We start from the raw sequence: 24,687 nt of genomic DNA on the forward strand, positions 1-24,687 counted from the left end.
TCCTTTTTTGTTGTATCTTCATGGCTTTGAGACTAGGTAATGTTGGCTTCATACACTGACTTTGAAATTATTCTGTCCTTTTCCATTGTTTGTAAAAATTTAGGAAGAATCAGTGTAATTCTGTAAATGTTTGGTAGTAATCAGTGATGAAGCCTGGGATTTTCTTTGATAGAAGACTTTTCATTACTGACCAAATCTCCGGAATTGTTATTTACCTGTTCAGGTTTTCTATTTCATTGTGATTCAATCTTAGTAAGGTCTGTATGTCCAGGAATTTGTTTATTTCTTCTAGGTTATGAGTTTGTCAGCATATAGTTATTCAAAACAAGCTCTAAAGATTCATTGTATTTTTCTTTTATGGTGTCAGATGTGATGTCTCCCTTTCTATTGTAAATTTGATTTATTTGTTTCTTGTCTTTCTTTTTCCTACTTCAGCTAAGGGTCTGTTTTGTCTGTCTTTTGAATAGCCAATTATCTGCTTCATAGATCTTTTGAATTTTTCTCTGAAGTCTCACTTTCATTTATTTCTACTCTTTACTGTTGTTTCCATTTACTATATTTAGGTTTGATATGTTCTTTTGTGTCTAGCTCATTGAGTTTTAGCAATAGTTTATTTACTTGAGCTCTTTCTACTTTTCTAATGTAGATGTTGTTTGCCATAAACTTCCCTCTTAATGCAGCTTTTGCTGAATCCCATGTTTTGATATGCTGCATCTCCACCATTATTTGTTTTAAGCTATATTTTAATTTCCTTCTTGATTTCTTCCTTGCTCCATTCATTGTTCAAGAGTAAGATATTTAATTTTCATGTGTGTCTACAGTTTCCAGAGTTTTCATCCTATAGTCCTTGTGCCTAGCATTGGATCACAAATCAATTCCAGTGTCACACAGTCTAGATCCAGCCACCCTGAAAACTGCCTATACCACATGTGGGTTTGTGGAGACATCTAAATATAACCATAACATGGTGGGAAAATGTACTTAATATGGTTTTAATTTTTAAAAAAATTCTTGAGCATATATGATCTTTCTGGAAAATGTTCTACTGGGGACCCCTGAAATGTTACTGGAAACCTCTGCAGTAGGCTCCCGTCTCCTATTCAGTGTATGATGCAGGCCTGAGTAAAAATAAAAGACAGAACTAAGAGAGACAGAAAGTGGATGCCAGGATGACCAATACTTGTGCAACTAACAAGGGCCCTGGCCAGACCAAACCACTGATTTTTGTTGGTAAACAAATGGGGTAAAGGCAAGCTACATGCAAGGGCAGACATATATGCAAGGATGTGCAATTGTGCTGTTTCTATGAAAACTAATGTAAGCGAGGCTCAAAAAGAACAAGACAAACCATTCTCAAATTAGGAACAGAAAAACCAAAATATATGGTTGTAATTAGAACATTGTCCTTCTAGTTAAGAAGGTTTTAATTGTGGGAATGAAATTTGGGTGTGAGTTACTCTGATCTTGTTACGTAGGCTGTAGCTGGATTCACTTCTTAAAACAAGCCAATTGTGGGTTAACTTGTTACAGCCTGCACTGCTTACAGCCTGCTTTGGGCATAAGCAATATTGTGCTCCCCTGCAGTGTCTCATGTGCTAATGAGAAGAATATTAATTTTGCAGCTACTTAATGGAAGGAATGTTGTATATTTGTCTGTGAGATCAATCATCTGTACTATAATTTAACTCTGACATTTTAACTGTTTGGTAATAAGTTAAACAGTACAGATATGAACATGCCCCTATCTCATCACCTCTTTTCTTTCACAAGTAGAGAAGGATGTGGATTCTAGGACAGGTTCTCCTATTTCATGCTATGTGACACTTAGCAAATGTTTCTTTTCTTTATCCTTAAAATTCACATTATATAAATAAAAAATTATTCTGTAATGTTTTTATATGAACTGTGTTCTTAAGTATCATGAAAACCACAATATAATAATTGTTTTATTTAAAAATGAAAGATCAAAAATGGAAAGCCTCATTTTAGCATGTATTATTTTTTGTATCAGCATCCTCCATGCCAGCCCTAGACCCTTTACTGATCATGTTTGGTCATTGTAAATGTTTGTAGCCTTTCTATGAATAAATTTTTGGCTGAGCATAAAACCACCGTAAGAGATCAAAGTTGGTAAAAGAAAAGAGAATAGATTTTCAAGTAAATCTTTATTATTAAAAATCTTCCTAAATGAAACTAGATTCTTATTATGAAAATTATATAATTATTAAATATATGAAAATTTCATAGCTCTCAAAAATATTTACATATGCTTGAAAATAGTTCTTGTATTTTATAACTAGACAGAAGTAAATTTAAGAGTTTTCAGTTTAAGAAGGAAATGATTTTAGAAATCAAATAAAATATTTTAAATTATTTAACATGAATATTCAATGTCATGCTACTAGAGTCATTGAATTTCATGTTGCTTAAATTATATTTTTATATCTTCCTAGCTATGCAATTGAAATTATTTTTCTATTTTCTAGTTTGTTACTCATACTCTATCTAGCCAATAATATTGTACAGTGTTCAAAGCAAATCAGATAACAGTTAATGTTATGTCTAGACTCCTAGGTAACAGCTATTCTTTACTTATTCACTGAACAATTTGGAGCTTGCATTTTGACAAATAGGATTCCCCTGATAAAACTAAAACTCAATTAAAAGGACAGGTTTTTTTTTTAAATCCACAAAGAAAACATCTTTTTTTCCCCAGGAGGACATGAAACAAAATCGCCCAGTGTATTCACCCATTACTTATGATAAACTAAAAGAATTTTTATCAAACTTACATGAAACTCATATATTGAAGAGTGGAAAAGAATGTTACAAGCAGATATACCTAAGAATTAGGTGGAGAATTAGTACTTATTTCATTAAAATAGTTTTGCTATTACTATATAAACCACATATTTAATCCCATGTTTTAATAATATTTTCTTAGAAATAGTAATTGATAGTGTCATTCATATGTCACTGCAGTGAAACACTTAGTTTTCAGACCCTTTGGTCCCAAGCCTACAGTGAGGCTGGGCATGCACAACAGCTCTGTAACCTAGGAAGAGGTGCAAGAGTGGTTGGGATTTCTACTCCTCTGCTTCTTGGGTATTAGTGTCTCTTCTAACTGTTCCTGGTTTTGAATTGCTTCGCTGCCACTTGCTATATCAGTGCCTTTGGTGAGTATTTGTATCTTTGTATTTATTTTTAAAACTTTGTATTAATGTATATTCAAACAATAAATACACTCATCATGGGGGATTGGTAGATTTACATACTGCATCTTGATCCCTTTTCCTTTTCCTTCCCCTCCCTCCTGTCTCACAAAGTCTCCCTTCCCATCCCCACGAAAAAGTGTAAATCTTTCCATTTCTAAACAGTGTGGTGTTACCAGTGTACAACATCATACCGTGACTGTGACATGATATTAGGCAGTGCACTGCCCGCAGACAGTGCCATGCCTCATGGAGTCACTGCAAGATGTGGCTGAGGGTTCTCTAAGTACATGGCATTCCCAGGCTGAGCAGCAGTCATCAAAGATACTGTGCCTCTATTATTTGGCTACTGTAATCCTAAGAGATCAGGACACTGAAAGTATCAGGAGTAGCACAGCAGAACTTCCTGTCTGAGAGGAGGTAAAATTACATAGAGAAACTTCTGGGGCTACATATGGTGACACACACCTGTAATCTCAGCTACTCAGCAGGCTGAGGCAGGAGAATCCCAAGTTTGAGGTCAGTCTGGCAATTTAGCAAGATTCTGTAGAAAAATAAAACTGAAAAAGGGCTGGCAATATAGCACAATAAAAATATTTTTAAAATGTTGCTTGGGTGGCAACTTTGAACAGAAAGGAAGAATTTGTCAGGAATAGGGTGCACCTCAGAAGTGTTTGATGAGGAAAAAGAAAGACTGGTGACTCCGGGACCATGGAGTATCCTGGAGGAATAAGTGAAGGCAAAACCATAGACTGGCATCTTCTGTTGGTGCAAATATCCTCAGACACATGGACCAGCCAGTGCAGGCATGCTGAGCTAGTGCACCCTGAGGTCATTGCTTCCTCCTCAGGAGCTGGGCACTGACCTCCTTTGCAGACTTGGTCCAGGCCCCGTCAGGCACAGGAGCACAGGTAAGGGGTCCCTGGGTCAGCCAGACAGTGGCTCTGGTACTCTGCAGCATGGTTGGGTCACTGGGGGACCCTGTGCAGTGTCACCGAGACCTCCCCAGGGTGGCTGGGTTCTATTTCTGACTGCAAACTCCTCTGGTTTTCCAGCCTTCTTGGAGGGAGAGACTGACTTCCCCAACTGTGCCTTGTCAATGCCTGTCAGGCCCACAGGGAGCTCTGGGGATGAAGTCTGGGGACTTTTGTAATCTGCCTATTTATCTGCTCCATCTAGGTATGAATGTGCTTGTGTTGATATCTTAAAATGAAAATATTTGTCACAAAAGTTATTTTCAACTAAAATTAACACTTGATTCCATCAATACTTCTGCTAATTGAGTTTAACGTTAATAGTCATTATATGTGACACTTACTTGATTAAATTCAAGATTAATATTCTTCCCAGAGAAACTTCATTTGATACGTTAAAGACTTATTTCACAGGCTTGGTGGCACACATCTGCAAGCCCAGCTACTCAGGAGGTTGAGGCAGGAGGATCCCAAATTTGAGGCCAGCCTGGGCAACTTAGTGAGACTCTGTCTCAAAAGTGAATTAAACATAGTAGGTTGGGTGTGTACTTAGTGATACAGTGCTTGCCTAGCCAGCATGAGGCTCTGGGTTCAGTCTCCAGTTCTGCAAAACAATAAGTTTTTCTTAGTAAAATGGAATACTAAGCCATAAAGAATGAGAAACTAGAGACATTTATATCTAAATGGATGCACATGGAGGCCATACTCTTAAGTGAAATAAATAGGACACACATGTGTAAGTACCATATCGTTTCTGTGGTGTGAGAAACTGAAAGTGTAAATGAGGATCAAACTGTATAACAGATAATTGTGAAATACAAAGAAAAGTTTCGAAGGGGAAAGGGAAGTGGGAGGGATAGGGGAAAAGAAAGAAGGGAAAGGAATAAATATGAGAAAAGGAAAAAACAGAAACAAAGTCTTTGTAAATAGGGAAGGGTGGAGGGGTTGAAGGGAGGGCAGGGGAATGGGGAAAAAAATAAGAACCAAGATATATCAAGTAAAGGTACAAATTCCCAATGATGAATATCATCATATTGTATACCTAAAATGTACCAATAAACTTAATGGGGAAAAAAATTTTAAAAATAAAAAAATGATAATTAAAATATTTTAAAGACTTATTACAGCTTCTGGGTGTTGTATAATTTTTTTATCTTCAAATACTTCTGTTAAGGGATGAATTTGATTTTAACTGAAATGATCTAACTCATTTTATTAAGTCCGTTGATTTCAAAATATCTCTTTAAAGGAAAATAATTACATTTTAAGGTGTAAGGTTTGAGGCCCCCAGATTTTTATCTTGTTGCTTCTTGTGCTCCCAGCTGTGACCTAGCCCCTCACCGCTAAACTCTTTGCTACCTCTCTCTGTTCACATCTCTGCCATCTATAAGGCTTTGCTAATATTTTTTGACTGTCTCATTTGTACCTTCCAATTAATTCTTTCCAAACTATGCTATGAATCTTCAATGATAGCTCTTCATTAAGTAGTGTAATAATAGCTACAGTCATTTATCATGTGCTTATTATGGCTGAGCATCCATTAATAAATGTATGTGTAATCCAGTTCAATCCTCACAAGTCTCTCTGAAGAATCTCTACATGTATGGAAACTGAATCCTTAAAGCTTAAGAATGTTAAGCGTGACCTTCACACTAGCAAGACATGGAACATAATACGAAGTGAGGCAGTGTCCTGAAGTGAGGCAGTGTCCTGAAGTGAGGCAGTGTCCTGTAGGATTTTGTCCTGTACCGCCTTGTTTTTGTAATAATAATGCAACAATAATCATAACTTAGATAAAACTGGTTTAGTTGTGATTTCAAATTGTACTAAACACATAATTTTTGATAACCTAATCAATAGGGTATGTAAGCCAGAAAGGAGAGTTTTGTTTTACTTTAAGCCCAATAGGAAGAATTTGAGGTGAATTTGATTTGTATTTTAAAGCACAACTGTTTAGTGAAAATGGATTTTGCATGGATAAGAGTACAAGCAGGAAAGCAGCTGGGCAGTGCCTTCGTTGGGCTGGTCAATTATGCTGGGGATTTGAACTAGAAGACAAGAGTGCTGGAGACAGAAATGCAAGGCTTTGTAGGCTGTGTTGAGAATCAAATCCACAGAAGCCCGATAGCCATGATAGTGAGCAAGAAGGACCAGTAAGATAACTCCTGGTAATAGGCAAGATGAACAGTAGCTGTCAGGCAGAGCTGCCCTGCAGACCTCAGTTTAGTGGCTTGCTGCTGTCCACATGGACCACCAAGGAGAAAACTGTTATGATGTCTAAAGATCTGGGGAGCAGTCAGCGCCAGGGTTCAAGTCAGATCAGGTTCTCACTTGCTTATTCTTATTAACCCTTAGGACGGCTCTCTCCTGCTGAGAAAATATGGCCCTCAGTCTCTTTCTGGGTCACTTTAAATCTATGCTACCCTTAGAAGAAGTTCTAACAATTTCAGATTTGAGGATCACAGTTTCTCTCATAGTACCTTGAGAGAGTTTACAATAAACACAGTGTAAAATACTGAAATAGTTACAGGGATAACAGAGATTGAGCACTCAGTGTGTGGCAGGAATTGCTACAAGAGCTCTAGGGGTCTGTATCAAATGGAGCCATCACAACAAATCTAAAGAGTAACCACAAACTGTAGAGATAAAGGGGAGTAAATGCGCTAGCCAAGAATATTAGCATCACCTTATCCAGCCCAATTTGAAGTTTAGTTTCCTGTAATATAGTTGGTATAAGCATTGTGGTTAGAAAGGACAAAAATAGCAGTTAGTCCAGGGAGGCAAATATCGTCCTAGAATTATACTAGGAATTTACCACATTGCACATTATTTGGGAGTGCTAAGTTCCGTACCTTGCGTATATGTCATTAATTCTAGCATGCTTATTTTTCATGTTTCTACATTTCTGGAATTTGGATGTGTATTATAACATGAAAAGCCTAGCAGCAGTCATGATATAGCTGTCACTGCCTGCTTGTGAGCTTCAACATTTGTGAATTTATTTTAGAAGAAATCCAAGAGGACAAAGCTGGAATTTGTTTTTGAGAAGTGCTAATTCTTTGCCTGTTCCTGCTGGCGAGGGGCGGGTGGGCAGACTGAGCTGATGACCCTTTGCCTTCACCTGCTCTGTGCTCGCCTTTCTACTGTGCCCCCACTTTACAGAGCCCACCCTGAAACTGCCTCGCTCTGGCCTACAGCTTGACGCTGGCTCCTCATTTTGGCCAGTGAGGAATTGTTAGGTGCGATGTACACTCGGGCTTGAAGGAGCTGTTCTCTTGCCCATTATGTTATGCACTTAGCAATCCTTCTCAGCCGCTAATGGAGGAGACACACAGGATGTGACACATGGCCTCAAGCAACCTCGGCCCACTAATGCCAGCCACCTCCTGACTCACAGGTGGGCCACATCTGCAAAGCTGCATGGCGAGCCCCTTGCTGACCACAGAGGCAGGACAGTGTGTGCTTATCATTTATGCCACTGAGTTTCAGGCAGTTGTAACTCAGCAAAAGCTAACTAAATATTTATGCCACAAAACAGAGAGCAGTGACTCTGAATTGACAAGACATTCAGAAAAGATAGGTGCTTCATAAGAAATCATTTAGCAATACCCAAATCACTGTATTTTGCTAATATTTATTTTAATAGGCATGAGATATGTACATTGTTAAATCTGCCTAAATGAGTCTAAAAGAGCTCTGCCAGTAATATAGAATAAAATTAGCAGAGAAAAGAAAGCAATTTTTTTTTGAGAAAGCAATATCTTATAGTTAAATTGCAGCACGTTGCTCCTTAGTATGTACAGTGTAAGGAAAGGACTACACCATTTCCATGCCAACTTCCTTCCCTGAAAGAGGGACCACGTTATGGGAGTCACTGGGTTACTCAGACCTGGCCCTTAGAATCAGACACAATGATCTCAAGAACCTTCTCCAGTCTGCCTCTATCGGGGCCGAAGCCTGAATGATAAAAAGTCAGTTAACTCACATTCCTCCTCCTCCTCTGCACCCTTTCATGAGGTTAAGTGGAATTGGCTAGCAAAGTAGAAAGGCCTCAGCTACCTTTTAAAATGGCATGCTGTTGTTAGTAGTTGTAAGATTTGGGTGTTGGCTGAGATATTTATTTTAATTATTTCAAAATATTGTTATTTGCAAGAAATGCCAAATATAAGATTTCAATGAGAATGGAAGTAAATTAACTTTGTATATGAAAAAAATCATTGTTAAAATGCATTCCCTACTTCATGAAATGTTTGTCACTGGTTGAATGCTATTAAGCTTTTCGGACTTTCTGTTCTAAATGTGGTGTAGCGAGTGTAATGTAGTGAGTGTGGTATCATTGTCCTGTACTCTTGACTCACAATGTAACGCTCGTGGCCGTGAGTACAATGACTTGACTTTCATGACAGGTTGTGTCAGCGTCACAGGAGGAGTCACAGCCATGTCCGCCCTGTTCATTGCGGCATCTGGGAGATGCCACCCCGACAAGATCAGGCCCAGCGGCTTCCTTCACCCGGCTGGCGGGGCCACTGTGGAGGCCGTGGACATGATCCAAAGACTGCTGCCTGCACGTCTGCGGATTGCTTAGTAATGAGCTCGTGGTCAGAGACCTATGTGGGCAGACAAACTGCTAGCCTCCCAGCAAGGGTCTGAGGAGAGGAACGCATGTTCCTGTGGGACATGAGAGCCGAGTTCTCAGCCAGTTTTCCGGGCTGCCTTATTTTTAAAAGATGAATTTCAAAACAGCTAGCATTTTGGAAATTTACAGTGTAAGTTTAAGAAAAGCTCATGAATTAATATTTTATAAAAATCATTGATAACCTTTGGCCTTTGTCATATCTTTCCATGTTTTGTTGCTTTACAATTATCAATTATAATCATACATACAGTTTTCTGCTAATTTTTTTCACAAAATATTTTCACTTTGCCTAAGTCCCAATTTCGACTATATTGGAAATCCTGCTTTAATTTTCCATTAGGATTTGAAGTATTTTCATAAGAAACCTAAGAATTGTCAAATTTAACATTACACAGAAGTTAACCCTATACTTTCTTACTACACTGTAATGCACTACTTTTGAAGAAAAATTATGTGGAGCCAAAGTGTAGAGAAAGGCAGGTGAAGTGCAGCAGTTTGTGAATTGGGGTCACTCGGTTTCTGCATCCCCCATCCTGCCCTGTACCTTACCAGTTCTTCCGAATTACGGCAGCTCCCAGCGTCCCATGAACCTCCTCCAGTGGTCCCTGTACTTCGATTTTTTTTAATCACCTCTAGACACCACTACATTTTATTACCTATAGCACTATTATATGGCAGTATCCTTGTTATACTTTTATTTTGGCACTCAATTATTTCATGCAATTTTGAAAGTAAAAGCTATAATGCTTAGATGACAAAGTGATACTCTGAAATTGTATGCTCCATAGCAGCTAACCCCACACAAGAGTCTGTATTTAATGTGTCAGAGATGGAGAGGGATCCTTACTTCAGGCTGGGTGTCCGGGGCTCAGCAGCTGTTAGACCCTGAAGTTTCATGGCACAGGGTGGCTATCTTTCTGTTTTCCCCAGTTGAGGATAACAATAATGATGGGAACATCAATAAAAACTACCATTTTTCATGCTAACTCTGTTCCAGAAACCACACTGGCATAATTGTATAGGCCCTGTCCTTTAATCCTTACGGGCAAGATGGGAGGGGGAAGTCTTACCCTGTGTCACAAATAAAGAATCTGAGGGTTGCAAGCATGTAAGAGCCTGTCAGATGTCAGTCCGTAAGTATGGGTAGCAGGTCTGGGACTTACACTCAAGTGTGCTTAACTTTAGAGCCTGTGTTTGTCACCCACTATCATCTCATCAAGAGAGCCCTCTTCCCATACAAGGTTTGAAAGAGGAGTTTGGCAATGTATGATTTTACATTGGGAAATGTAACTTCTCCAGTGCATGTGACATGACAGACGGTTGGCATTTGCAGCTTTTATGCTTTGTTTTGTGTAAATCAGTTATGTGATCTTCCCTTTTGTGTGTCAGGTAGCATGGACATTTTCTGTCCAGCAAAATACTCCATCAAATGCAGGCTCATTCTTTTCATTGGTGATTTTTGATACTTCCATCTCCAAGGTCACATGTTATGTACTACTTAGGAATTGGTTTCCTCTGTGTATTGATTATAATAAAATTTGTAAATTCATAATAAAGCTAATAATGGCCATCACAGTTAACTATTGAGTGCTATTCTAAATGTTACTGAATTTCAAAGAGATAGTAGCTATTTCTGCCCTCTTTCAATAATGAAATTAGTACTACATATATGAGATAAGTTCTTCACAGTCACGTAAGTAGAAAAAGACTGTTTCTTATTTACTTACCACTTTAAAATTTCAAGTGGCAAACCCTGAAGTACTTCTTTAATACTTACTTTCAAATTTGTGTGTTGTTTGTTTATGGGACCCAACATGCAAGCATCATTTTTTCCTGAGTGAGAACTTTTGTATGAAACAAATGATAAAATTGTGTAATATTTCAATCAGAATGTGTGAATTTTATTGATTTTTCTTGTAAGGAGCTCCGTGTCTGCATATCTACAGTGCTCGGTAATTTTTTACTATATATTAGGAATTCATTTGCGTGTGATATTTTCTTTGCTTTTGCAGGCTCCCCTCCTGGGTTATATCACTTTACAGGAGAAATAGCACAATATATGTATTCTAGTTTCATTTTTGGTTCAGCATCAAATATGCCTTTAAAATATGACATAGGTGTGAAGATATCAAACAGGAGGCTTATGCTTTTTATTTTGACAAATAGTATTAAAAGTTTGACTTACAGAAAATTTCCCCATTCTCCATACATCCATTTTTCATCTCTGAACTTTCTGTGGTGAATTTTATTTCCCCCGGAGAGTGGAGGAAATGATGTGTACTTTTGTTCCTTGTTAACATACCTGTATCTCTTAATGTGAATTATACTTTATGTTTAGCTTTTTATTTTTGAGAGATAATGACTAATTCAGCAAATTAAAGTTTGCATGAGAATTAAGCGTGAATGAAATGTGGTCTGTGGCATCAACACTTCAGGCAGACAAAGAAATTCATGCTTTTGTTTTTAACAAATGCTAAGGCATATTTACTTTATGAAAAAATATCTAAATGTAAACAACAAAGTAGTTTTCTTTCAAGCACTTTGGATAATGGTGGCAGGGTAAAGTGGTCCTCCAATTAATATCAGTTATAAAAACTAGGCAAAATATTTAAACATCGACTTGAAGATGCTAAAAAGTATTTAACAGTAAGCAGAAGCTGGAAGAGAATTAATTTTTGGAAAACTGTGAGTAGACTGGAAAGGACTTGTTTGTAGCTTTCTTATCTGAGGAGGCCTCCCAGCTCCAGTGGCTATCGTGACAGTAGAAAAGTGGACACATTGACCAAGGAACAACAGCCACTCTGCCTTACATTATTCATGATGTACACATAAACTTTCTTCAATTAACACTTTCTGTCATAACTTTCCATTTTTTTACTTTCAGTATTATTGTTGTGTTTTAGTTGAGTTTCTTGTAAATGGTACAAAACTGCGTGTTTTAAAGAAGTTCAATCCAACAACTCCTACCTCTAATTTGGGTCTTAATATTCATACTTATTGCTATGTTTTGATGCTTCTTCCATCATTCTTAAGAATCTTGATTTATTACAGGCTTTATGATTTTGTCTTTTAAATTAATTGAAAAATTTTATTACTGAATTTTCCATATATGTGTTCGAAAAAAAATAGATAGATAGATATAAATACATTAAGAGAGACAGAGACAGAGACAGAGAGAGAGAGAGGCCATTTAAATGTTACTCTGCCCACCTAAAAGTCCATAGCTCTTCCCACAAACACAAGAAGGAATTAAGGACACTTTAACATTGCTTGGTGAATCTGTGTGTGTGTGTGTGTGTGTGTGTGTGTGTGTGTGTGTGTGTGTGTGTCCTAAACCACACCTTGGTGTTATTGTTATTTTGTGCGTCACTTTGATCAAATCTAATCAAATACTGATGTTTATGCAGATTTCTTCCCTCATTCCTCCTTGCATCTGGGGCCTTCATTTTGAGTTCAGTTCCTCCTTCTTGAAATATGCTTTTTAGCAATTTCTGTACGCAATTTATTTGATAGATAATTTTCATTACACTAAACTGTATCTTGGTTTCTCTCTTGCACAATGAGTCCTCACACACATATTTTCTAATGGGCAGTCACTTCCTCTTGGAATTTCATTGCCACCCTATCCTCTCCATGCCCTTGGTTGCTCTCTGTGTCCATGAATGTGGGTCACTGCATGTGTAGCCAGTCTGCCTTCTGCAGTTTCTGTCCTCTGTATCTAAGGCACAGTTCCCTTCTTTATCTTGAATATGATGTGCTCTTATACCCAGATTTTTTCTTTGAGATTCTCAGCCTTCAGAAATTCACTTCTTCCACATCTTTTTCGTATTGGAAGTTGTCCTTGAATATATGCCAGGTAGTCTCTTCCTGTTCTCCAGTTCTCTTCATCTTGCTATCGGATTTCCATCTTCTGTTATCTCTGTGTTGCAGTTGTGATATTTTCAACATCTGTTTGTTTCTTCAACTGTATCATCTATAAATTGGTGTCCCATTAAGTATTAAATTTTACTAATTTTAGTTTTAATTTTCAAAAGTTCTGTTTTTTATTTTTTAAATTTTATCTTTTTTTATTTTGCATTGAGTTTTTAATTTTCATTTCAAATTTTATGAGTATATGGTTATTTTTATTCTTTATTTATAATTTTAAAATATAACAAATACTTTCTAAGTGTACTTCATTTTTCAAACTCACTTTCAATAGCTTATTACTAAAAATTGAATTTAATTTTAGCCCTTAAGTATTTTCCCTTTTTGCTAATAAGCCCATGAATTGAAAATTGTGTTTGTTGTAATTTCAATACAGTCGATTCATATTTTAGGAGATAGCTCTTCAAAGTATTAATTATTCATACTGCTAAAGCACACTGGGATACTTTCTTTTTTATAGTGTGAATGAAACTTAATATTTTCTTTTAATCTATTAAGGAATATTGCACTGGTTTCAAACAATTATGGTAGCAGATAAATAGTAATAAAAATGGTAAGGTTGATAACACTGTCTCTGCATAGCAGTTATATTTGCATATGCAACTGATCCTCTTTCTTAAAGTGGTCCTTTTGCAAATACAGTATTACTTTGTTGATTAGAAAGAGTAGATTCCACTTATTATGTTTTCACCGATAACACTACTGATTAATGACCATTACTGTCAGATTTATACAAGAACATTAAAATTGTAATCAGATTTTTAATCTCTTAACACAAAAATGTAGATTTTGCCTTTAAAGAAAAGGAAAAGCCATATAATTCTTAGCCATAAACTAGAATTAACTCATGTCATTTCAATTTATCATGATGTAGATTTTAACAAGCACATGATGTTTTGTGCAATACAGAATCCATGTATGTGGATATGAATTTTATTAAGTGGGTTGAGTGTAGCTGTACTTTATCTGGAGTTTGTAACAATTCTATTTTGGTTCTGTTGATTGAAGCCAAGTTATTTAATACAGTGGTTTAAGAACAATTACATATGTATTCTACTAAGAGCAAATGTAGTTATGTATACTTTTATTGGTAACAGATAATATATAACAGTTGATACATTGTTATAAATGGAAGAGATTCCGTGAGGATTAATTAAACATTTACTGAATGTTAAATTGTACTGTTTATTATTTATTTTAAGCCAAACCTCTGAGTTATATCTATTGCTATAGTTACATATGAAATTTGAATATAATTTCATTATGGCATGGTGGGAAAAAGAAGAATAGGACTAATATTATATACAATATTCATAAATATACATATTAACTCGATGAAGATATCAAGATGCGTAAATATTTTTATTCACAGATTACATTTGGAAAAATTATTCTCTCCAGAGTGGAATTTTAGGTGAAAGCAGTATGTAATTCTTTATATCATCAAAGTTAATAGAGATCTAAAGTCCAAAGTCTTTTAAAATGCTAGAGAAAAAAGACTAGTGAAGTAGAAAATAAACAAGTGTTACATTAATTTTCTTGATTCTTTTATTCTTCTAGATGGGGAAATTTCTTTCTTAATGTGATTTTATTTTGTTGTTGTTCTCCTTATATATTATTACAGTTTACAAACTAAAAACAATAATTTCAATTATATTTGAAAGAACCCACCACTTGAAGGCAGCATTATTAAGACAGATAAAGACTCTGACCTTAATTAAAAGTATGCCTTTATGCAAAGAAAATTATGTTTGTTATAAAATGCCATTGCAGAAAAAGGACATACACTAGGTGAACCTTCTGTGATCATAGCTATTTATATTACATTCTTTGTAATGTTGATTGAATCTTTGAAATTTTAAAATAATTTTAGTAATTTTTATATGCTTAATTATATAAATATTCAGAACACCTAAAAATAAAAGATGTATTATTTAACAATTAAAGCAGATGTTTACATGAAAGGTCTTTAAGTAATTTTATGACCATTATTTATGTAATAATTGCTATTGATACCATAATGGTTAAAAATAGGAATTTATATTAAATAAATATATTTGAAAGTATATTTTTAACAGAAGTTTCACAGTGCCAGCTGAGTGACATATAATGAAGCAAAAATCGTAGTTCCTATTTGATTCAGTATTTCTGGTATCAACAGTATATCAAGATAAGTACTCACATCCACTACGTCGCACATGATCCAGCCTTAATGATAGAAAATCTTGGAGATCCATGAAGGAAACATCAGATATCTTTGGCTGATTTAAAAAGAGTCACTGTGGTGATTAAGCTTCTTAATGCCCACAGGGGATGCTTAAGATGCGAAAAGGATGTTCTCAGTAGGGTTCCTTCTGATGGCTGCTGACCAGCATGCCAGCAGGGATGAGGGCAGGCACCCTCTACCCGCACTGAGATTTCACTTTCCCTTTCCTCCGCCTTGCAAGTTCACTTGCTTCTTTCAGATAATTTCTCAAGTGGCCCTCATTTAGGAAAACCCTTGAGATAATCCACCTATCAGGAGTTGGCACAAAGAACGGAAACAAAACTCTTCCAGCCTGTTCACCTAGGGTTTGCACAAACGCTGTGGGCGTTGCTCTGGGAGCCTGAGACTCGACACTGGAGAAGTGAAAGCAGACAAGTCTGAAAAGTGTGTGGGTCGCAGACCCTGGAAACACACACACTTCCCAGGGGTCGGAACCTGATCTTACCAAGCCCTGGTCCCAGCTACATCACTGAAGCTTGCTTGGCTGTTACTGCTACAGGAAGTCCCGAATTAACAAACACTGGAGCTGCGACGGCCTCGCATTGAGAGCATTTGTAGACATGCACAGATTGGGGAGCAGCTCAGGCGCCTCAAGGTGTGCTGCTGTGTGCTGTTGTGTGCTGCTGTGCAGAGCGACCAGGCTCCTCAGAGCCCAGTCGTCCGGAAGCAGGAGGAGAAGCTGGAGGGGCCTGATAGGAAGCCCGGAGCAGCAAGTGCTGTATACTGTGTCAGATTGGGTGAGACTCGCTTTGTGGGACTTAGGAACGAATTCCACTTATGAACCTTCGCCCAACATGGAGCTCGTTCAGAAGTCAGGGGCTTGCTGTGTAAGTTTTGGTTTACATGTTTATTTCCCACCCTGACGCTTTCAAGTTAGCAACCTATGTACTGCTGTTCTCACAAGTATTTGTTATTTTTAAAATATTTTTATTTTTCTAATACATTCTGTTATTCTAATAACTAGCTTCACAGTGAGAAGAGCCCCAGTATGTAAAAACACAAATGATTGTTCTGCCCTCAATTTTATACCTGCGAAGTGGACATAAACCTACTTAAACTTGCGGAGTAGATTTCTTAGCAGACCTCCAGTTATAACAGATGCTGTGTGTGTCACTCCTGTGCCTGATGAAACTCCGGTGCACTGGTGGTTTTAAATTAGAACAGGGGCTGCTGACCCATTAACTCCATTAACTGAGCTGAGCTAATTTGCATGTTCTTTAAGGACTTTGTTCTAGAAATGCTCCCGTGTTTCTATTTCACTCATCATTTAAATCGCCCTTCTTGGTAAGGTGAGGGACACAGCGCTCTGCTCAGGTGACACTGATGCTCCCAAAAGGCTACTTCCCAGTCCCGCCTTCCTGCTCCAGCACCATAGTCTCCTACCTAGGTGCTCGGTGTATAACTTTAGCACCCTGTGTCCCTGTTGGTAACTTTTCCTTTTGATTTGTGCGTATGTCAATTGGATCTGCTGAATTTTAGGCTGATTCAATAGTCCTCACATTCCATGATATCCAAGTTTTTTTATTTTGCTATTAAAGGACCATACTTTCCCCATCCTGATCCATTTGAGTAACACTAATACCACCCACTCACAGGACCCTGACTAAATCTGGCAAATCTGTGTGCTGCTCCATCTGGTATGTTTTCCTCCCTTTGCTATCATTCCACCAAGCAATAGCAAGTTTGCAAAAACTAGTTTAATTCTAGAGCTCTTTGTCATTTATTTTCTTAACAATAGTGCAGAGAGGGCAAAAGTTTCTTACTTACTTTACAATGTAATCAACTGATACTTGGTTAGAATCTGTGTTGGGGAGGGTTCTGAGGCTGCATTACAGTCTAGCAGGAATAAAAATTGAGATTAGTGGTTATTTACCTTGTTGTACTTCAATCTTTTTCACTTTTTAAAGTGTCACTAGAAACCAAATACATTGATCTGTAGTACTTTTTGAACTGTAATTTGAAAAAGCTAAGACTTATACTTTAAAAAACAAAGATGTATATATTTTTATTTTCCTTTTTTGCTATAGAAATGAAACTATCAGTTAAATTATTACACATACTAAACTTTCTGGACATTTGCTTGCTTTAATCTATAATTTGACTTTGTGAGGGTTAGGTGTCTCAGAATTTAATCTTAGATACACAATCTCTGCCACTTTTAAAATATGGCACAGATTTTTTTTTCCTATTTTTATGTTTTTCTTCCTACAAAACTGCCTTTCAATCCAAGGTTAAAAGTACTCCCTTATGACCCCAGCCATTCAGGAGGATTGCAAGTTCAGGCCAGCTCCAGCAACATAGGGAGATTTAAAAAAATGCAGATTCTATTTTGATATCTCATTTTACAAAATATGCTGTAAATGTAACATATTTTCTATAAAAGTTATTAGGTCAAAAGATGCATTTATTTCTTTAAAAGTACTTTTAAAAATTAATTTACATGAAGCTATGCCACACAATGGTTATGTATGTTGAACAAAGTAATCACTAACCCAACAATTATATATCATTTCTTACTATTTCTTTTGGTACCAGGGATCAAACTCGGGTCCTTGCACTTGCACAGCAGGCAGCGAAACCACTGAGCTAAATCCCTGGCCCTATATATCATTTCTTTTAGTGATAATTGATAACTAACTGGTTTCTTTCTCTATATTTTGATTCTTCTATTTTGCTTTTATTTGCATTTTGCCTTTATTACAACTTAGATTTACTGCTGCCATCCACTTGTGCCAGCTATTATTTTACTCTTTATTTATTATACTGTTTTACTGTTATCTTTTATTTTTCTTTGTTATTAATGGGAAAATAACTTGCTTAAAGTCCTTTGATTTACACAATAATAAAAAGATCTAACTTTATTTCTACATTTAATCATACTACAGTACTCTAAATATATTGTTTTATTAGTAGAAAGTTTTTATCAAATACACAGTGAATTTGATGGAAAGTACAAAAACTCTTAAAAACAAAATATATCTTGCTATGATGTAACAGCCCTATGGTTTTTAAAAATTAACTTACATTAAATTTATTTTAACTATTACATAAAATAGAAATGTATATTTATAGAGTACCATGGATGCTTCAACACATGCAGACATTGCAGGTTTAAATCAAGTTGATCATATCTCCTCAAACATTTATCAAACATTTATCATTTCTTCAGATAAATATATTCAGAATCCTTTCTTCTAGCTGTTTGAAATACACTATACATTATTGTTGTCCATAGGCACCATATAGCACACCCGAAGTAAGTTCTTGTTCCCATGCAAGGATAACTTAGTATGCATAGGTGACCTCCCTCCTCTTGCTCTCTTCCCTCCTCTCTCCAGTCTGTGGTACCCACTATTCTACTCCAATTCTGTGAGATCAACCTTTTTAGGGTCACATATGAGTGAGATCATGCGATCTCACTCTTGACTTTCTGTTCCTGGCTTACTCACTTAACATAATGTCTCCATTCAGGCTGTGACAAGTGATAGGGTTTCATTCCTTTTCTGTGGCTGCATGGCATTCCATGCTGAACATGTATCAAGGTATGCTTTTTTCCCTTTCATGTCTATTATGAATAATGCTGTAATGAACACGAATGTGCAGACACCTCTTGGATACTAATTTCATTTCCTCTGAACACATACCCAGTAGTGGGATTGCTGGATCATATGGTAATTCTTTTTTTAATTTTTTGAGAAGCTTCTATACTGTTGATTTTTAACTGGCTTTCAAATTCAGTGTGTTTTAGAATTACCAAAACTCTGTTGGGGTAATGATTTATTACCTAATTTATGTTGATTGAAATTAATGTAATCTTGAGAATAGTAAAAATATTTATAATTTTATGTACTGCATAGCAACATGTACCTACAGCATATAAAGGGCTACACTGAAAACATGTTTAAATTGTGTATCATTTTTGTTCCTGATAATGATGCTTGACCACGTGAGAATTTGCAGAAACTATTCCACATGTAATAGCATAGCATGTCAATCTCAGAAGGAATGTAGAGCTCATTAGAGTTTTCTTTATGGAGTTGCCTCTGCTAACACAGGGAAGTGTATGTATCCCTAGGAGCACTCCAGGAGTCACTTGGGCAAGCTTTCACCCGGGCTGGAATCAGGGGTCACATGCAATGGAAAACCGAGCCATGGGAGTTGGAGACCAGACATTTCCCCTAACACACATGAGTCAAGTCATTTTCTGGGTTAATGTGTAAGGTCAGTGGGGGATTTTCCATTACTGAAATAGTTCGGTACTTTCAGATCCATCTCTAATTTGTTTGGTACAAGAAAGAATTTTAGTCGGCATATAAATGCATAATGCTAATAAGTTCAGAACAAAGTAAATGAGAAAATATAAACAAAAAGTGATAATTTTTGAAATATAACTAATCTTAAAGCATCCTATATGCAATTAAAACAGTGTACACTTGTATATGTTATACTTTGTTGTACGTATGTGAACACACAGCACCATGTATTACAGTTGAATGTTGGTGATGGTGGTGGTCAGAAGAGAACAAAGCTGGAGGACAAAGCTGGCTTGTGCAGTCTCACAGACCAAGTCAAGGGATGTCACTCAGTGACAGAGCACATTCTGTGAGACCCTGGGTTCACCCCACTCCCCCCAATTAAAAGTAAATGCCATAAAGGAAGACCAATACAGCATTTCCTGGAACTTCTATGTATGTGTTCATTTAAAACCATGACTTCGAAAAAGAAATGATAAATAAATTTATTTTCCATTCTGGAAAATCCCAAAAAACATGGGTCTTTTCATAAGATAAAGAAGAAATGAAATATTTTAATACAAAAATATGGACCTTGTGACTACAAAACAAGTCTCATTTTTTTGTTAGGGGAAATTGGATGCTTTCCAGAAACTCTTGACTAGAATTTTTCAGGAGTGTAAGAAGTATCAACTTAGTATAGTATGAATAAACTTTTGTCAATGAAGTATGATTGCAAGATGGTTGAGACACTTGTTCAGTGAATTAATCCAATTGCTTTTCACTCTTTAAAATTGCCTAAATTAAACGGATTTAAGGACTTTTTATTTCACTGATAGTCTTTCAGAATATTTTGACATTTTCAACATCTTCATTCAGGTTTTGAATTTAAATATATTGAAAAGAAAATTATTTCTAGCACTGTACACACAATAGTTAAACTATTTAGTTTATTGCTATAATTCTGTTTTAAAATTAATAATCTCTTTCTTCAAATGCTTGCATTACTTTGACAAACATGACTAAGACAAAGTTGTTCATTCTGGTTTGATTTGAGGCCCCAGATTCTATGCCCTGAGCATTTCTTAGCAGACTTTGGAACCCCCAGGCATTCTGAGCTGGCTGTTGCCCTCCCCCGCTCCCCACCCCCATGGTTCTGTGTGTGTCTGAGGGGTGGGGTCATTCATTCTTGGAGCATGGCAGCAGAGTGGCATCAGAGTCCAAGAGAGATATATCCTGGGCCAGAAGTTAGTTGGGAAAAAGCTTTGAAAAAACCTTCTTTCTCTAGAGTCCAGAGTCAGGTCAAATATGCCTTTCATTGTGCCATAAAGGGCTTGCTGAGCAGTGAGATGAACCCTTGAAGTGCTGATTCATCTACTTGGTGCTAAGTAGGAGAAGGTCCCAAATTGGAGCAAGGTCATTTTATCAGTGGGCTTTGATGGGAGAGCCAATGACATGCTCACCAAATCTGCAGGAGAAAGAAGTTGAAGATGAGCTACATTTCACTAGAGGTTTCAATTAAAAATGTGACAGCAGATGGTGAAATTTCGATGGTATTACTTATGATCATTTAGCAATACACATGAGGTCATGCTAGACATCACTGTTGGCTGCAAGTTAAAGAGACGTCACATTTGGGAAATTCCCTCTTAGCTGGTCTTTATGTACTTTTTTATCTAGACTCAATAGCATGAAAGTTATTTCTTTCTCCTATGGTTAAATAATACTTCTAAAATTATAGACAGACTTAAGAGGAATATTAGCAAACTAGAATTCATCAAAATGAGTGTCTAGGATGATGAACAACATGGTCCAAACCAGAAAACAAATGATGGAAAATGTTTTAGCTTAAAAACATGTCTATGGTATTTATTTTATATTGAAAAAGCTATTATAATGAAGAAATACCAAAGCTCTGTGTGATTCAAGAGGGGAAAGAGAGCAATAAGTAGAATGAAAACTCCTATATGTCACTTCAATTTAGATAGTTTTATAAGGGATAGGAATTTCTTGAATTGCTCTGGTTTTCCACAGTAGATCATGTTGTATATTTTGCATGCCTGTTATAGCAAAAGAGAACACCAACTTCATACCTTTGCTTTCTCTGACTAAGGCTTACTATCTAAATTTATCTAATTTAAAAAAATATTATTTTAGTAGTTTTATCCCTTAAAAACTGCACAATTATTATCAGCCTACTTGTCTCAATTGCTTCTGATAATATAGCTGGTTATTTTGCAAAATTCAAAAAGAAGCCCCCCTTCTCTCAAATATACATAGCCGCTTCAAACAGCATATCACCTGTTTTGGAGTTCTTTGCTATGGTATACAGAGCCCAATATCACTGTCTGCATCTTCTACCTCAGACTGTATTTGTCTTTACTTTCTATTTTATTCTGCTTGCTCAGACCACAGTAGCATTCTCTAAATTCCCCAGACAAACCAATATTTTCCTGCTTGCCTTAAGCCTGGCATTGCATTAGTCAGCTTTTCATCACTCAAACACAAGACCTGACACCCACAACCTAAACAACAAGAGGTTTTTTGGCTTATGGTTTTGGAGGATTCAGTCCATGGTAGCTGGTTCCCAGCCGGAAGCATCATGGTGGAAGGGTGTGGCCAAGCTGCCATCACCAGGAAGCACAGCAGGGGAAGCTCCAGAGGGGATGGGCAGGAAACCAGATGTAGTCCCCTGGGGCACGTCTCCATGACCCACCCAGGGACTCTCAGAAGCATGCTTTACTAATCCCCTAACTGCCTCCAAGCCAATCAGATTGGCACAATTAAACTTGACCACCACAGTTATATTCTGTCATTCTTTTCTATGCCTACAATCCTGTCTCCCCAGCCCACCCCTGGACCCTGCAGCTGAATGCCTTCACCCTGCCAAGCACTGAGCCAGTGCTGGATCATCCTTCCAGATAACACACCATGCTTTGGGATCCTCCTGCCCTCTCGTTTGTTTCTTTGTGAGTGTGTGTGTGTGTGTGTGTGTCTGTGTGTGTGTGTATACTGGAGACTGAATTCAGAACCTTTGGTCTAAGTTGCATCCTTGCCCTGTTTTTAACTTTCTTTAGAGGCCAGGTCTCCCTAAGTTTTCTGGACTGGGCTTGAACTTGCTCTCCTGCCTCAGCCACCCAGAGCTGAAACTGCAGGTGTGTGTACCATGCAGATGTTTTCTTTGTTTACTGCACATAGAGTGAATGTTTTGCATCCTCGTATTATTTGTCTCACTCTGCTAGAAGGTAAGTGCAGTGAACAGACACGTCTTGGTTACTTTGGACCAGTAAGTCTCCATCCCTAGTGCTGTCTGAGTTTAAACTTGTGACTAACTCCGTAACTTTTCTCCTGATCAGTATCACATAATAGGACTCATGGGTGGAGGCCTATCTTAGTGACTTTCTCATGCTGGTTTGAAATACCCAACACCCACAATGGCTCATTTTGGCTCACAATGTGTAGAGGTTTCAGCCAGTTGGCTGGCTCTGAGGCTGGACAGCACAGCAGAGGTACAAGGCAGAGTCACAGTTCGTAGCATAGCAGTGGGCCTTCTTTTTTTTCCTTTATATTTCTTCCAGGCTGCAAGGCCTATTGGTTGGTGCCACCCACACCCAGGGTGGGCCTTCTCTCTTTAGTTCATCCCAGAAGTGTACTAAACCCATCAGTAGACCAATCCAGGCTGGCACACCATGACCCAGGCACTCCCATGTGAGCACATGAGACTTGGAAGAGACATGTGGATGTAGCTATTAAGATGCCTTATCTCTCCTTGTGAACAATACACTTTTCAAGTCAGGGTCCACCCTGAATCTCATAGCACAGTCTCCACATGAAGGCCTTTATACATCATGAAGTTATTAATTAAAGTGCGTGTTAATAACAACTTAAGCAGAACCATCAAGTGATCTTCCTAGATGCTTATTTTTCAGCCAGTGTAGCTTGTCTCAAAAGAAGAATGATAGTGGATTTGTAAATAAGTGAATAAATTTCCTCTTAGCAGGGTTCTGAAATGAGTTACCCACTGCCAGTCTGTGCTACTCCAAAAGTTGTTTGTACAGAGGTGAGCTCTTTCCAATGTCCTGCACATTCCACATGGCATCTTTTGAGACTAAGGCTACTACACCCTTGGATTGCTTTTCCCTACAGAAACCCTCCCCTCAGAACCAGGGCTTCTGTGGAGCTCCTGTGTGGACAGGTATGGGAGAGTGGGGCAGGCTGCTGACTGACATTTAGCTCTCTACCCAGAGTTCCTTGTGTACTGTGGCTGGTGCCTTGCTGCCCACTCATTCCGTGACGACTGGCAGTAGGGTGAGTGGTAGATCATGCTGCAGATCTGACTTGACTTCAGCTTCAGGCTTGACTTCAGCCTTGCTTCTTAGGGATGGGGTCTGATGTGATTATCAGTTGTGATCTTGACAGTTATCACTGAACTAAACATAGGATTCAATCCATTTGTTAAAAATTTTGTCTGGCTCAGTCAAAGAAATCTTATTATCCTTAAAAATCAGAATGCAGATAATAGTAACTTAGTGTAAGGTTTAAGTAACAAGACAAATGAGCAAATCCACAGAACAGTTGAAGGATGTTGTGCCATATGTGTTTTTCTCCTGGGAGCTTTAATAAATTAGCAAGAACAAGCAACAGAATATAATCTTCAAAAAATCCTACATGTGGTTTCATGGGGCTGGAGGAATGGAGTGCTTCTGTGCTCTCCACTTGCTGTCACTGTGGGCTGCCCTGACTGGATACATACCCTGCTATGGCTCTTGGTGGTCAGGAGGGGCTGTGTGAAGAAAGGATCTGACTAACACTGTTCGGACTCTGGTGATGTTCTCGTGTGAGTCCTCCAGGCATCACTGCTATCAGACAAACTCCTCTTTCTGTAACAAATGCTTTCTGTCTTCGCAGCATCTGAGGATGCCTGCTTCCCTGGAGTACAGAGTGAGCCAGTGTAGACCCTGGGAAAACCTGAGTGGGTGCTGGTGGGAGACTTCCAGGTGATGCCTTGAAAACAGCACCTGTCCAGATTGGGGAGAGGAAGGTTATTCTCCTGCAAAGGATATTTTCTCCCCTTATGCAACAAGATGTACAACACATAAAAAGCATCAGGAGGACCCACATCTGAGCCCTTTGGTCTCTGCCCATATTCTTCCTTACAGATTTTTTAAAAGAATCAATTCCACAGACTTGAAGAAAATTTTCTTCAATGGGGCTCTTCTGACCCAACAAAATTCTGGTAGCAACTCCAGTGTCATCTTCAGGTTCAGTCTTCTGGGAAGTGGGGGCTCTTGGCTTAGCTGCACAGTGCAAGTGCAGGCTGTGTCCTGTGTTCCAGCTCCCAAATGCTCTCACACATCTCTCTGGCCCCTAGTTTGTATTTTTCAGTGCTGATAGAAACATCAGTCAGTTGATAAAAATAGCTAGATATTAACTGCTCAGA

At 37.7% G+C, this 24,687-nt stretch overlaps 1 protein-coding gene across 34 annotated transcripts in view; it reads left to right on the forward strand.

Annotated features, from left to right (window-relative positions):
- The window catches only part of Khdrbs2 (KH RNA binding domain containing, signal transduction associated 2), a 570,923-nt gene that overhangs the window by 248,143 nt on the left and 298,093 nt on the right, over positions 1-24,687 (forward strand). The window contains exon 1 of one of the 34 annotated variants that reach the window (XM_087205187.1): positions 15,149-15,842. The exons of the other annotated variants lie outside the window; for them this stretch is intronic. Coding sequence (XP_087061313.1) covers positions 15,576-15,842 — 267 coding nt within the window. The 5' untranslated portion in view covers positions 15,149-15,575. Of the gene's footprint in view, positions 1-15,148; positions 15,843-24,687 lie in introns of those variants that run through there. 34 annotated transcript variants of the gene reach the window in all.

The sequence above is a fragment of the Heterocephalus glaber genome, unplaced genomic scaffold (assembly GCF_053883595.1).
Source record: "Heterocephalus glaber isolate CG9 unplaced genomic scaffold, H.glaber_assembly_v1.0 deba00000594, whole genome shotgun sequence".
Classification (NCBI taxonomy): domain Eukaryota; kingdom Metazoa; phylum Chordata; class Mammalia; order Rodentia; family Bathyergidae; genus Heterocephalus; species Heterocephalus glaber.